Consider the following 16,707-nt stretch of genomic DNA (forward strand, 5'->3'; position numbering starts at 1 on the left):
TAGCTAAATAATATTACAATGTGTAACCATGAGCAATTAACAGAAGTACACATAGATTTGTTTCAGTTGAGGATATCAATTTGATAGTGATTACACAATTAAAAGTGTGTGTGTTTGTGCGTGTGTGTGTGTGTGTGTGTGTGCGTGTAATTTATGAGTTGAGAGTTGGTGCTATGAATATGACAGCATGACAGGTTTAGCACTGTAGATTTATCACAGATACTCTGAGCCCTTGAGGTGTCTCTCTAAACATCAGTGAGAGTTTTGTGAGTGTGTGTGTGTGTGTGTGTGTGTGTGTGTGTATTTGAGAGAGAGGGAAAGAGAGACCATCTACCCATCTGTTCACTTATTTCAGCTAGCAAGGTTATAATGTTTAACATTTTACATCGAGCTAAGCAAGTAATAAAACACTCGGTGGTGTGCTGTTATAGGAAAACAATCAATGATGAAGTGGCATTACTGTTATCATCCTGAAGTCTTTTATTCCTCTTATACCACAGTGATGTGCCAACAGTAACAATTCTAAATTTATATTTATATATAAAGAATGTCAACTTATATTTCTTATCCATTTATAAGTACATTTAATATCATGGAATGTAACAAAACGTCCGTGAAACAAGTTAGTTCCTGTTCTCAGTTACGTTATAGCAGCTATAAACAGTCATACACTCACCAGCTTGTCGTTTTTCTCTCTCTTAATAATAACAATAAGTTAAGTTAATAAGAGAGTTAAGTTAATAAGAGAAAAAAAAAAAATACTGCATGCTTACTGAGAAACCACAAACCACAAGGCTCTGACACTGGAGACTCCTTCCATAAAAGTTACATAAATGTCTCCTTACAGAACACTTCCATTTATCAAAACACACTTTTTTTTAAAAAAAAAATCCATTTATTATTAAATGGACTTTATTAAATCCACTGCACAAGTCTCTGTGAATGAGCTGTTACTACAGAAATGATAAGGTTAGAGCGAGTGCATTAATATAAACCTGGGATTTGTAATACAAACCTGAGACCTTCTGACCAATCAGAATCCAGAATTCTACAGCACTGTGGTGTAACTTAATATTCTATTATTATTATTATTATTATTATTTAATAATTAATAATTAATTTTTAACACACTACACTGTAAATGTTCCAAAACACTACACGAACAAAAGTGAAAGTAATATATTTGGGGTGTGTTTGGAGTTATTGAAACACACACACACACACACACCCACACACACACACATCCTGTCTGCTCTCATGGCCAGGTCTCTCTGTTTTTTCCTTTTTTTTCAGTTAATCACTAATTTCACATTAGGCTAATCTCCACACAGCTTGGCCCCGTCCCCCGGCTTTTGGGCGTAATTAAGGAGCTAAAAATATCTAATTCCTTTCAGACCTAATTAACCCACAGGCTTCACTCTGTGTGTGTGTGTGTGTGTGTGTATGTATAGGAGTGTATGGATGACTATGACATTTGAGTTCCATTCACTCCTGGACTGTTATGTTTTTTTTTTTGTTTTTTTTTTTTGCTGCGGAGCCAAGAGGTGACATGAACTGAAGTGTCGGTTATGTCGTGTGTTTACAGAACACTGATGGAATGCGAAAAAGTGTAAAAATCAGCTTTACCTCTGACTGCTACAAAGTGCTGACACTGGAGACTCCTTCCGTAAATGTTCAATAAATGTCTCTTTACAGAAAACCTTACCATATTAAAGATTACATGCATTTGTTTTATCCGTGTGTGTGAAGTCCAAGATGGCCGCCCTCATAATGTTTTATAGATGACAGGAAGTTCCACTGTGTCCTAAACCTCGGCAGCACTTGACTGAGGAACAGGACGTTGTTTGAGGCTCATATTCACAGTAAACATTTTGGCTGAGACAGACTTCCATTACTGTTAGCTGCATTAGCCTCGTAGCTCAGTCAAGTGTTATTGAGCTGTTTGTGTTTCTCTCTCACGGTGCTCGTGTTTATTCAAACTCTCTCTCTCTCTCTCTCTCTCTCTCTCTCCATGCAACTCATTTTTACTCTCTAATTTCCCATCTTGCTCTGCCTCTAATTCTCTTTCTCTGACTCTCTGTTTTTCTGTCTCTCTCCCTCTCTTCCTTAAGGAGTTTGAGCAAGGGATTACTGTGAGCTACTTTTGCTGACAGGCTGTCGCTGGCTGCTTTAGTACTCCAGCTAATGAGTGTGTTGATGATGGGCTGATCACAGAGAGAGAGAGAGAGAGACAGAGAGAGAGAGAGAGAGAGACAGAGAAGCGGAGAGACAAAGATAGAGATCGAGAAAGACAGAGCAGGAAAGAGAAGAAAGAGAGACAGTGAGAGAGACAAACAGATAGAAAGAAAGATAGACAGACAGAGAAGCAGAGACACAGAGTGAAACAGAGAAAGAGACTGAAAGACAGAGAGGGAGAGACACAGGGGTTTCGAGAGAGGCAGAAAGACAGAGACACAGTAAGCCAGAGAAGCAGAGAGACAGAGAGGGAGGGACAGAAAGCAAGAAAGAGAGAGGGGGGAATGTCACAAAGAGAGAGAGATTGAAAGAAAGAAACAAACAAACAAAGGGGGACACAGAGAGGCAGACAGAGGCAGTGGAGAGTAAGGATGAGTTAGACAGAGAAAGAGTTAGATAGGAAAGGGGAAGGAGTGTGGTATAAAAAAGGGATGTGAGAGGAAAGAAGAAAAAAAAAACAGAGAATGAGAGAAAGATAAAAATAAAAAATAATGAGAGCCATGAGAGAGACAGAGCGATAAAATGAAAGAGAGACATCTAAAGGTGAAGCCAACTTGAAGGAAATTAAATTGAATTAAAGGGAGGTGGAGAAAAACGAGTGTTGGAAGAGAGAGATGACAGAGAGCTTGAGAAAGACGACAGTGAGAGAGTGAAAATGAGAAAAAGAGAGATAGATAAAGAAAAAGCAACACAAGTGGAGTCATTAAGGTTCAGAGCGTTAGTGCTAGTGTGAGTTCATGTTGCTCTTGTTAATAATATTGAAGTATAAGGTGTGTGAGATAATCCCCTAATCACTCACACACACTCACACACACACACACACACACACATACACACACACACACTTGCTAGCCTAGTGTGTAACACTGGAGTGTATGAAACACACACAGAGATAGCCGTTGAGAGAGAGGGAAACGCTGATTGCGTTTGATTGCAGCAGTGAAATTCCCTGATCAGAGTGAGAGAGGTTCAGGATTCATCACACTGACAGACTGAGATCACTGAATCATCACATTTATTCACCAACCTCTCGCATCAGAACCTTACTACATCACAGTTCCACCCTGTACCTGATGCTTTATTCCCTGTGATTCAGAATCCAGTTTTTCCAGGACCCTACATTTCTGGGGCCATATGTTTCCAGACGTCCTATAATTATAATTTCCACAGTCCTATATTTCCAGACTTCTGTATTTCCATAGTCCTATATTTCCAGACTTCTATATTCCCAGACTTCTGTATTTCCATAGTCCTATATTTCCAGACTTCTATATTCCCAGACTTCTGTATTTCCAGACTTCTATATTCCCAGACTTCTATATTTCCATAGTCCTATATTTCCAGATTTTTATTTTCCATAGTCCTATCTCTAGTCCTATTTCAAGACTTCTATATTTCCAGAGGCTTATCTCCAGGATCCTATATTTCCAGAGACTTATTTTTTCCTGGTCCCTATGTTTTTAGCCCTCTAGCTTTTACAGGACTCTAGAATATAGCACTCTGGAACAATTTTCCTCAGGGATAAATAAAGTACTCTACCTATTTATACAGAGCGCTACATTTCCAGGACATTATGTTTCTAGAACCCTGTATTTCCAGAAGCCTATGTTTCCAGGAACCTTTTTTGTTCCAGGATCTTATGTTTCAAGCTTCCCACATTTCCAGAGACCTATGTTTTTAGGGACCTATATTTCCAGGACCCTGTATTTCCAGAGGCCTTTGTTTCTAGATACCCATATTTTTAGGACCCTATATTTCTAGGACCATATCTGGTCTGTTGCCATTACTGTATTTTTCTTCTACTGTGTAATGGATAATATTGAGGGCCCTATGTTCCCAGGGTGCTTTATTCTCCTATATTTCAGCCCACAGTTTCCTCAGTCCCATGTTCCCTCCACAGAAAAAGAAGTCTATTTCCTTTACCTGACTTGTTAACAAATACTTTTACCATATTAGGGCAACATAAAGAAGCCCATGAAATGTAGGTCTCTGGGAACGCATGTACAAAAAGTGTGCAAGATAACTAATAACACTATCTCTGGACACTTTCCAGTTTTAATCTTTGTCTTAATGAATATGCAAATTGTGGTGGAAACGTTTCTACCAAAAAAGGCAAAATACAGAGCAGAGTCAATGCAAATAGATTAATTTCACAAAATTTTATATACCGCAGTCTGAAGGTCACTTCAGATTTAGAGATTGTAGTGCACAAATTTGTGCAACCGAAGGACGAGTATTAAATTTGCAGAAGTCCATTTCTGGTAGAAACGGAAAAATAAGTTATACTTTAGAAATAATCACACATTCTTTACAAATCATTTTACATAAAATATGTTTATAACATAATGAATTTTACAAATGCTTAAACACTTTGGACACATACTGTATTTAAATGAATTTCTGGAAAGCATTCTGCCATTCACTTAGAATGAGATGCTTTATTGTAAATGCTAACTAACTAGCGTTCGGTTTTCTTCTGCTTATTGTAATCCAAAATGAAATTACCCGCTGCGAGGGATTCTGTCATTTTTGGCCATTTTTTTCACTAAAGCTGTGATCTGTTTCTGGATTCATGTCAAACTGGATTCAGATCAATAGCTGCATAGCAGGACACAGAGAAAAAGGGAGTGAATAAAAAATAGAAACAAGAGGTAAGAGGGAGGTTAAGCAAATACAGAAAGAAAAAGAGCAAGATGTGATGGAATAAATCCCGTGTATGAAGATTAACTTCCGATCAGTACCAATCGACTCCATTCGCACAGCCTTCACTGCTGTAACGATGGACAGCTTGAGCTTGAGGGCGAGACAGAATAAGCACAAGAGCAGAGCGAGAGAGAGAGAGAGAGAGAGAGAGAGACGTCAAAGACACTGAGAGACGACACGTGAGAAAGATGAAGTCTCTCAGGGATCATACAAAAGCGAGGAGGGAGGGCATTGTGTGTGTGTGTGTGTGTGTGTGTATGTGTGTGTGTGTGTGTGTGTGTATACCCAGAGGGGAACTTGTTCTCGAGTGCGAACGAAGTGCCAGTTAGCAGGGTGACTCAACTGGTGCAGAATGGCTTTTCCAGCCAGCCAGTTTAACACCTGCACTCCTTAACTTCATCATTGCACCACACTCTCTGTGCCAACTTCACACAAACACACACACACACACGCACACACACGCACACACACACACAAACACACACAAAAGTTGCAGAGTTACTGTTAAAACCCCTACGTTCTCCTAATTTCCTCATATACCATAGCAATTTGCCAATGATTACAAATACAACATCATTATTTTTATCTGCTTATGGTTACATTTTAAAACAAGTTAGTTCCGGTTATCGTTGAAGTTTTGCGACAACTTCAGGACAGAGAAGTTTACACTTCCTGGTTTCTCAGTAACTACATCATGTAATCAATTTATGTAACTACAAATAGATAAAAAGTGTGATGTTCTTAATTAATAAAACATTTAATAATTGGCAAACCATTGGCTGTGGTATAAAAACAATGACTTTGCTTTGACTTTATTGTCACGTCATGTCCATGTTCTTCATGCCCCATTCACACACACATACACACACACACACACACACACACACACACACACACCAACAGAAGCCATCTCCTGTTCAATGACAGAGCTCTAAGGCTGTCAAGGTTTCCTTTCGAATAATAACACACGAATGAAGTGAATCCCTTGTGCATCATTTGTAGTCTTGCCAAGCAAGAAATTAATCAAATGATTTCCAGCAATATTTGACATTTTACCTCGGTTGCTGTTTCATAAGTGTTAGTGCTATCCAACTGAGGATACTAAAAGAAGAACGACTTGCGCACAAAATCGACCATCTGGTCTGAGTAGCTCGACAACCCACATGGTCTGAGACAAACAGTAGAAGCCATACCAATAAAGCAAACAAGCAAAAACTTTTTAGCATCGATTCAGCTTCGAGCCACATTCTCAATGAACAATTCTGTCTCCCTTGCTTGACTGACCTTTCTGATAAAGACATCCCAGAAATAGCTTCTTTATTTCCTCCCTCCCAACCCCAACACACATGGCTCGGTGTGGATGTTGCAACCTTTTAGTCAGTTTGCTTCAGAGCGAAGGGACATAAATCTCCCCGAGCGTGTGCGTCACCGAGGTCCGCATTGATAACAGCTGCCAGAAACAGCAGCCGGATGGATGGGTTGCGCTATTCTTGGCGCTGTGTGTTTATCACGGCCGAAGGAGCCCATTAAGTGCCGTGAAACACAGATGCATCAGAATCATCGGCTCTCGCATGGTTCAGGTCATGGCGGCACATGCTGGTAGTTAATCCTATCTGACACGCTCAATGAACACAAACCTAAACTAATTGGTGTTATAACGATGACGGACCGATGCGGGCGTCTGATACAAAGTGCTAGCGATCTTTTCGTTCTATCCCTGCAGCTCCAAATGAGTAAATAAATTAGTTAAAAAATCAAGAGTAATGTGGCTCTGGCTTTGTCCAGTGGAATTAGCCTGCAATTAAAGTCAATTAAGTGATCAATTTATAAAAACTCCCACTTAACTTGAGAGGTTTATCTGTGATGATAGTTGTGCAATTATGAACTGACACCTCTCAGCCTTGACTGAACTGTCAACACCTTTTTACAAACCTGTAATTAGCATAAGTGGGTTGATCTCTATCACTCATTTGCATAGTAAGCATATGGGCTGCAGGGTCACAGTAACTGCAAAGACCTTAGAATTGTATGACATTTTATGAGTACAAATAACATGCAGAGAATGATATAACCTGCCATAATTTTCTGACTAATTAGGCATTGCATCTAACTTTTGCTTAGGGATCCATACATCATTTCAGCTTCCATCTAAAAAAGTTCCAGCCCCTGTTCATCTTTCCAAACCATTCTGATCGCTCCTTGTGAGCCACACACATCTGACCTTAAAGTCACCCTTGTAGCGACTCTTCGAGCCCTTACGACGAACCCCGCTAATTAACAGTTACCCTCATGTGGCCCTATCCATCCTACTGATGCACTTAAGATTGATCGAGCGTATCTAATCCCCTACTACTACCCAAGCTGGACACTAAATAAATGCAGGTCATGAGCAGTGGAGCTTTCTTCTGAGTCAGCAGGAGCAAGCGATTTTACAACATTAATCTTGGCTCTTTCTGCTTTCCCTGATGTGTCACCCTGATACCGCCAATGATAGCCCCAGTGAGTGGTCATCTTTCCCGAATGCCGCCCAAGCCTCACAACTATTTATGAGTGGACAGAGAAGACCACAGAGCGCCAACATGGCTAGTCTATAACAAAATCAATGGCTTTCAAGATGGCGGATTTTGTCATCCATATTGATGTTGTCATTGTTAAGCCTTCGCTAGTGGTTTGTAATCTTGGTGTATTGCTTGACCCCATTGTGCACATTCAAGCTGCACATAAATTCTCTCACAAAAATTTGGATTTCTCACCTCTACAGTTTCTCCCTCCACTAATCACTGAAATGATGCTGAATCATCTTGTATTGCAGATCATATATTGTTACTGTCCAACTTGATTTACTCTTCACTGGTCTCCCAAATAAAACCATCAATTCTCTGGTGCATGTAAATCTTAGGGTGCTTTAACACTTTTCAGAAAAATCACTGACTCGAGCACCTTTTGTAACAACACTCTCACTAGTCCTAGCTAGTATCAGCTAATTAACTAGCCTAGCTTGCTAGCTAGATTAGCTTTATCATGAGCAGTGATGCTGATTGGTTTAACTCTGGTGATGTATGCAGCCACTGATAAAGAGGGATGTCACACCACGTGATGGATACATTCAGATATTTTTGATTTATCATGTTTTAAACCTCTTCATTAGTCACTAATGAGACTTTGTTTTATTCACTTGCCTCCCAACTTGAGACCAAATTGGTCGGGAGGTAAGAAAGAGCAAAATAAAAATAAATAAAATTGCTGGTGGGAGTGCTTTTTAAAAGCATCTGCATTCCACCCACCTTGCAGGCGTTGGATTAAATGTAAAAACGTGCGCTGGTGGTTGAGCTTCAGAGTTCATAAACTGTAATCACTTCTGCTCACTCCATTAGAAGCTTTCCATACAACTCCTCCACCAGTACAACCCCTCGTGCATGCTCAGGTCAGAAGAGATCACCTTTCCTGGGTGGAATGATCTTGTGCTATCTACCATGTTAAAGTTCCTTTCTGAAAATTGGTAGCTTTTTGGCCACTATTTAAACTATTTATTATTTAAAACAGTTATTCAGCAGTCCACATACAGTTATTTCAGCAGTCCATCTCAAATTGTTTTTTTCTCAAGCACTAAAAATGAAGGGGAACTTGAATAATGAAAGGTGGTAACAGTGATGTATTAGTGCATTTGTGTACCATGCAATCAGTGCTAATCAATATGCCTCACTGTTTGCAATATTTCTAAATCCTAGCAAAGCTCCTCAGGGTATCGAATCCTACTGGTACTGCTAATATATTTGTCCCCAAATATGGCACTACATTACCACTCTTCACAATCCATCATCAGAAACACACACACAATCAGAAAGCACTTCGGCAACAGCAGGGCTGTTAAATTGCTACATTATAGGCTTGGATATAATTTTGTTCTCAAAAATAATTCTAAGTGTACTGCTATGGTTCTATGCCAAAATGGCAAATGCAGACTGCTGGTATAGCACTCATATATTACAAAAAATGATCAACTATTATAAAATCTTACAGCTTCACTGACCTGGAGATAATGACAAGGCCTCATTGGGGACTTGAGGTCTTGAGGCATCATAGGTTTCTCGAGGTTGAGCGAGGACTTGCGGTAGGCCTCTTTGGCCTGGCTAACAGTCAAAGTGGACCAAGAGCTCCGCTTCATGAACTTGCCCTCTGGAGCCAAGGCCATGCCCTCGCAAGCTGAGCACTTCACGTCATTGTTGCTCTTGGAAGTCTTAAGTGAAAGATCTCCAAAGTGGCCTGGGACCGATTCCGGGTAGCAGTGACTTATGTGGTCCACATGGTGCCGACTCATGACACTGGGAGTCCGGTAGGTGCTGTCGCTGTCTAGGTTATCATCAGAGCTCCACCACCCAGCGATCCCTGAGCGGTGCTTGGAGTCAGCTTTGCGCTCTTTGCTCTTGCTCCTCTTACTGTGTTTGTGGTGGCCGTGGTGGTGTCCGTGATGGTGGTGGCCGCTTTCCGAGCGTGAGTCTCCTTTGGTGCCGTTCATCTTGGAGGAGCCTTCCAGCGAGTGGGACTTGGTGAAGAGCTTCTGCACAGAGTGCACCAGGTGGCGGATCCGACCTGGACTCTCATTCCGCTGCTCGCTGCTGGTGGTAGCCGTGGATGTGCGCTGGTATTGCAGCGTGTGGAATCCGTCTCGGTGAATAGGCAGCTGTTTCTCAAATTGGTCCAGGAGGTTGGCAGGTATTCGGTTCATCTTCCCAGAACCGGAACCACTACCTGCACCACCTCCTCCTACTCCACCCCCTCCAACAACACCACCACCACCACCGCTGCTGCTGTGCCCAGTGGTGCCATCCTCCCGCGAACTCTCATGGTGTGAACTGTAATGCATCCTGGGAAATGTGCTGCTGGAAACGTGGTCAGAGGCCATGGAGACAGGCATCACCATGCAATCCGAATGGATGGAGCTCCGCGGCGAGCAGCGGTGGTGGTCAATGGGGCAACTCTCCGTGGGGCTAAGCAGGTAAGACGAGCGGGAGTCGGGAGCACCATGCTGCAGGTGGTCGAGGGAGTGGTCGCAGTCTGTCAGGCCACAGGAGTGTCCAGTCGTGATGTTTAGCTGGGGACGACCGCCTGATAGACCTTTCATATTCCTGGGAGGGGAGGGGTAGCTGTCTTCATCGAAGTACTGGATGGGGGACCATGAATATGGCTGGTCTGCAAATGACAAGGAGAGACAAAAAGACTATGGGTCAAAAGTGTCCTGTACCTTTTATTACTCAGCTGTCGAATAGACTTCTGCTTCAGCAAAAAGTCCTGATTTGACTAACTAAGAATTATTCTTGGCTCAGCCACAGCTTATTTTGTATGAGGGCACAAAGATGCTCTCAAGGACACCGTTGCATAATCTTGCCACACAAATTGAAGCACAAGGCATGACGTTCAATGGAAACTCAAAAAGAAGGTACATTAGATAATAAACATACTCCAATTATTATCTGCTTTGTGCAGTTCCTTTATGAACATCACTTGTTTGCATACACATATTGATAGAAGTACAATTTTTAAATTGTGAAATTCCCATGAAAGTACAAGATTTTTTTTAAAATGACAACTTAGGACCTGAGCCCTCCTGAAGCCCTTCCCTGTAAATCTGATGGGGAACATGGTTAGCGTTTCCATTTATCCAATGCAAAGTAAAATAATAGCCTATCATTTTAGCACCGTGGTGCCATCCGTCAAAGCCAGCTCTGGTTGGAGAGTACTTTGAGGAGTGTCAGGAGTCGTCCTTGGGAGGCGACACTCTGAGATTAAAACTACATTTGCTGAACTCTTTCTTCAAGGACAGCCACAGGGACTCTTTATCAAAGGCAAACAGTATTATGTATAAAGTTTTAATCATTTTGATCACTTTCTTTCTGTGACATTGCCATTTCATGCTTGTTCATGCCTGTTTTAGTGAATCGGGGTAGAATTAGAGATATTTGGGTCAGATGTTGGGGAAATAGGTTTTAAGAAGGTGTGATAATTTTGGTAAATGGTAAAAAAAAGAACAGTAATAATGATGCTACCTTGAGTTTCATTCAACATTTCAGCAACAGGAGTAATGTTCCAGAATCATTTAGGCTTAATGACGTTTACTGAGATGCTGAGAATTATAAGTAGATTCATTTTCACCCATACTTAGCCACATCAGTGTCCCTTAATTCATTTTAAATTTTAATCTTTCAAATAACTGCCTTCATGCTTTGTCACTTCCTGAACATCTCGTCTCAGTGGAGGTGTATGTTAAGACACTGTGTTTGCTTAAGAGACAGTATTTTCAAAAGAGTCAGAAGACAATTACCATACTTATTGGAGCATGGCATCTTGGGCCTTATGCAAATCACCAAATGTCTGACCTTCATAAGTCAATGTAAGCAAACATGAATCAAGAATGACCAAAAAGCTTTAAAAGACAAGGGTCGCACCTGGTGTTGGCTATTTTAAGTTGTTTTCAACATCTCTATGCTAATCTGTATATCCCGCAAACACAAAATGGCTCTCAGGCGAGGGTCAAGGAGTGCGTCGTCAAATCCGTGAGCAATCACATCACGGCAACCTAAAGTTCTGACCACAATGTCCACTTTAAGACTAACAGTCAAACCCCTACGGATATATTTGCTCTTTTGTTGTTCCCACTCTCCAAACACAGACTAAGTGTAAAGGACATTTTGCCCTCCTTATCGTATTAGCATTTAAATGGCAACACATCTACCGAAAACGAGTCTGACAGATACAAACTCCCGTCCTCCTTTGTCTCTAGTCACAGGAGTTGAAAAACAAAGTTAATGGATAATCAAGGCAGGAACTGCTTTCAAAGCAAAATAACATAACCTTCAGTGTTGGCAAAGCCTCAATTTGAGAAAGGAATATAATATCACAAGATTTCTGTTTTTCGGCATCGATAAGATGCTGCAAATGGAGGAGCAGGAAATCACAATAGAGACAGTGCTCTATTAACAATAGCAGATTTAAATCATGCTGACACGTGAGACGCTTTCTTATCTGCACACGTCCCGTTATCCACACCATCTACCACAATTGATTACTTCTTGCAAGTGGTTGGGCCCAATTAATTATAGTTAATTGTGATGCTTATTTTGTAAGGCTTTCAAAAAAAGTTGAACTTGCATTTTAGTTACTTAAAAGAGTAATTTAGAGCAACATTCATCTTTAGTAAGCACTTTATCCTTGTCAGGATCGTGGTGGATCTGGAATATATCCCAGAGACATTGGGAATGAGGTGGGAATACACCCTGGTTGGGGCACCAGTTCATTTCAGAGCACCATGCATACACACACTATACAGCCAAAAGTATATGGACACCTGACCATCACACCCACATGTGCTTGTTGAACAGCCCATTCCAAAGTTGGTCCCCCATTTGCTGCTATAAGAGCCTCCACTCTTCTGGGAAGGTTTTCCACTAGATTTTGGAGTGTTGGGATTTGTGTTCATTGAGCTACAAGAGCATTAGGGAGGTCAGGAACTGATGTTGAGTGAGGATGTCTGGGGCTCAATCAGTGTTCCAGTTCATGCCAAAGGTGTTCAGTGGGGTTGAGGTCAGGGCTCTGTGCAGGACACTCAAGTTCTTCCACTCCAACCTTCACACACCATGTCTTCATGGAGCTTGCTTTCTGCACAGGGGCATTGTCATGCTGGAACAGGTTTGAGCCTCTTAGTTCCAGTGAAGGGAAATTGTAATGCTACAGCATACAAAGACATTCTATACAATTGTGTGCTTCCAACTTTCTGTGATGTATTTAATACACTATATGGCCAAAAGTATGCCATGTGTATGACATTAAAATCAAGTAGAAGTAAAAGTTATAGCACTGGCAAGCAGTAGGTTGCAAAAGGTTGAAGAGAAGGAAGCCTCAGACAGAAGAGGCCATTTTAACAACTCGGAAGTAGGAATTGGGAACTTGGAATTATGCCATTTTGAAGCTTAGTCAATTTGAGCTACGAAGTGGGACAAAACATTACTTTCTCAAAACAGTGATCTGTATGGTCAGTTGTAGAGATTTAACCAGCTAATGTGTCTATGTTTATTGTCGTAAAGTAAATACTGTTATAAACTCATTTCAAGTAGTGAACTGATATTTTATTTACTGCTGACGGTGTGAGCGGCCACGCTGACATGATCTCATATGCTGAACTCTGAGACCTTACCGACTTTTCAAGTAGGGATTCCTAATTGACGGGACATTTTTTTTTTCGTTTTTTCTTGTCAGAGGTTTGAAATTCTGAGTTGCAACAAAGCATTAAACAAAACAATGGAGTCCATTTTACTGGTGTGTAGGTAAAGAAAGTTCCAGAGTCTGGAAGCAGTGCAGCTGAAAGCTGGTCAGTAGGTCAAGAACGATCAATAGGCCAGCTAAGGAGGATCACAGGGAGTGGGAAGGGGTGTAAGCCTGAAGAAGATCAGAGAGGTAAGAGGTAGTGAGGTGGTGTAGGGTTTTAAAAGTGAGCAGCAGGATTTTGAAATCAATCAGTCAATAGGATTGGCAAGCAATGAAGCTGAATAAGTGTGGAGGTGCTAGGCAGAGAGGATAGCAATGCAATAATGAATCCAGGATGTTAAGAAAGCATGGATAAGCTTCCATGTTGAGAAAGAGCTGGGTGTAGTCTGGCAGTGTTGCAGAGATTGGAAGAAAGCATTCGTACACATTCACACAGAGGGGACATTTAGTGTTTTTTGGAGGTGGGAGGAAATGGGAGAACCTGGAGGAAACCCACATGGGCATGGGGACATTTTTTTCTAAGAGTGTACAAATTGAAGAATCCTTTAGGGTGCTAGCTGATATGCATTGTTTTAATCAATTACTGTTATTTGAGAGGTTACCTTGACCACTAAAGATCTCAATGAATCCAGAATCCTAATATAAAATCCTAGATAGCTAATTCTCCAATTGGTGATGTTTGTTAATTTTTTAAAAATAATAGCTTTAAGATTTCGACTTCCTCTCCTCATTTGATAAGCTTGATATTCAGCGAGAAAGCTAAAGTCCTGAAAGCCCTCTGGAAAGGCAGTGGAATCTTGGGTCTCAGCAAACATGAACTCCCTGGTGGTTAAATCAGCATTCTAAGGAAATATTGACCTGTAACAAACTCTTTAGGTCTGCATCCACATTAATGATGCTAGAACGATCCTGGACATTGAACGTGCCAAACATGAGCATCACCATCTACAGATGTCTCATCTCTGTAGTAATAAAATATGGACCAACTGAAGAAAAAAAAAAACAAACAAAAAATATCTTCAACCTCTCACAACAATATGTGGCACTTTATCCAAACTTGTATACAATGTGACCAGGGTCATGAACAAAGAAACGGATAAGAATGCTTGATCATCCATTTTCCCAAAGGTTAAGTGCTGTCTCCTAAAAAAGCGGAGCTTTTATTACAAAATCAAAAATGGGGGAAACCGTATCCTTAACCCTCGGAGAAGCAGTGACGGCGAGACAGACTGTTTGATATGAGTCCAAGTCAGTAGCTAAAGTGGATGTGGCCAGCAGTGCTTTAGGCGTAATGGATTTTCTAATCGTGTAGTTTTTTTGGATGGAAAGAAATGGAAGAGAAGTGTGATGGTTCGCTATTAGGTGATCTCTCCTCCACTGTGGTGTGCTACGTTTGTCAGCAAGTATCAGTAAATTACCTGCAAGAAGGAGGAGCAAGATGAATAAGAGTTTAAAGTCTTCACTTAAATAGAAAAGAGCTGATGAGACATAGGCTTTAAATGTGTGGCGCAGAGTCAGCGAGAAGAAGGAGTGAAGGAGAGGGGACATCTTTTATAGTGGAGAGCGTTTTTTCACATCAGTATGACCTTTAAGGTGTAATCTGAGAGGACGACTAGCAGAGTAAAAGAACTGACCAGAATCAGGGGCAAAGCACTGTGTTATATATATACATATATATCCATCTAAAAAAATGCAAACAGTACTAGCAAGAAAAGAATGCTAATCAGACCCTGAGGTAGCATTTCATTACAACTAGCTGTCTTTTTGTGTTTGAGCATTGATCTGATTGTGTGCAGGGCTATACTTCAACTGTAAGATTTCCATGTAGGAGAATCTGTATAGTAAGAGTGGGTCATTGCTTTTTGGTACTATCTGCACAGACGGGCCTTCAACCTCTTTTTGGACCACACCCTGTTCCGGTGGTTCCACCACTAATGCATGGATCACCTGTTGGAGGCAGAGGTGAAGTCATGGAGAACGAGCAAGTAATGAGTTAGTCCCAGGTATATATCCGTAGCCCTCGGCTGCTGGACGTTGCACCGGGAGATCAAGTTCTTGTTTTACTATCCACATCAAGTTCTAAATTACTCTCTGAGTGGCAAGGGATGTTCGAAGTCACATGACAATGATTTTGGAAACTCGACTGTGAGGTAAGGAAAACAGGAAGAGGCAATGCACTACAAATGTCAACCTCTTAAAGCCATGGAGGGAGGCACTTCCTTGTCACTCTGGCAAAGGTGGTTCCTGAGAGCTGGGAACCAAAAGCAGCTAAAGCCACAGAGGTTGCTCATGGAAACCATTTGTCCTGGAGAGCACTGGAAGAAATTTCTGACGTCAGTATGTCAGGAGAAATGGTCCTTTAGATTCTAGGAAAGGACAAAAATCAAAAAAGTGTGGATAACCTTCCCAGAAACAGGCCCAACATCTGCAAAATGACTATTTTTTGCTTAGATAATTAATAATTAACAGCAAGACATCTTCACTGCCACTTTGAAAACAATGTAAGTTGCTCTTCATAATCAACCTCATACAAGTTATGTGAGGTAAAATCAGAGTCCCTGAGGCCAGTTTGGCTCCAATGTGCACTGAGAATCATACTGTTGCATCAGCAGCTCTGGAGAAAAGCTCTGCAGTGCTGCTAGCTGGATGCACGATAGCCCTTAGCACTGTGTTGTTGTTCCCTCATCCTGTGGTGTCTGTACTCACACACAGCTGAATGCTAAGATGATGCAATCAGATAGCCACAGTAGAGAAAATGCACCTGATATTTATGAAAATTAATTCATATCTTTAAACAGGAAGTAGTTTAAGCAAATACTGATACTGATGCCCTTATACTCTATGTGCATCTCAGAATGGCATTTTAAACTTTTTTGGCTTCAAAACCAGTTTACTTTAGGGGAAATTGATAATATGCATAAATAGTACATGACATCCTTTCACTTTTACTTCATTGTTTACTCATTGAGGTGTTTAAAAGTCACAATGAAAGTATTAGTTAATTTCTGTGGTACTGTATATTTTCAAATATATTATTATTTGCTATATAAATACATGATTAGAGTATCTGTCAATCAACCTCATATATTCTATACTGTATATTTACTATACATGATTTCACTTATCATTTACGACAATTAATACAATTTGTGAAAATTCTGTTTAATAATAAATAAAAAAAAGGCCCAAGAACTAAACAGGACCACTATTTCAGAGCTTAGGGGTGATACAATAAAAACCTTCCACTGGCTGAGCGGTGATATTAGCATCCCTGAGCGAAGAGCTTGGGGTGGGCTATACTGCTTCAGGAGATCAGCAAGATACACCACAGCTAAACCATTCACAGCTTTAAATATCTTAAGCAGGACTTTGTAGTTTATGTGGAACTTAATAAGCAGCCAGTGTAGCTAGAAATAGACTGAAGTAATGAGCTCTGACTTACTTTTCCTGGTGAGGACATGAGCTGTTAGCTTTCTGATCATAAGCAGTTTTAGAGATACTGACACAGTA

The 16,707-nt window shown here is 40.8% G+C and overlaps 1 protein-coding gene across 3 annotated transcripts in view; it reads right to left on the reverse strand.

The window, feature by feature from the left end:
- dlgap2a (discs, large (Drosophila) homolog-associated protein 2a) overlaps positions 1 to 16,707 on the reverse strand; it is a 165,965-nt gene that overhangs the window by 78,611 nt on the left and 70,647 nt on the right. For all 3 annotated transcript variants that reach the window (XM_053237488.1, XM_053237489.1, XM_026944198.3), the window contains one exon: positions 8,969 to 10,128. In XM_053237488.1, the coding sequence (XP_053093463.1) occupies positions 8,969 to 10,128 (1,160 nt within the window). The remainder of the gene's footprint in view (positions 1 to 8,968; positions 10,129 to 16,707) is intronic.

Source organism: Pangasianodon hypophthalmus, chromosome 10 (assembly GCF_027358585.1).
Source record: "Pangasianodon hypophthalmus isolate fPanHyp1 chromosome 10, fPanHyp1.pri, whole genome shotgun sequence".
Taxonomy (NCBI): Eukaryota; Metazoa; Chordata; class Actinopteri; order Siluriformes; family Pangasiidae; genus Pangasianodon; species Pangasianodon hypophthalmus.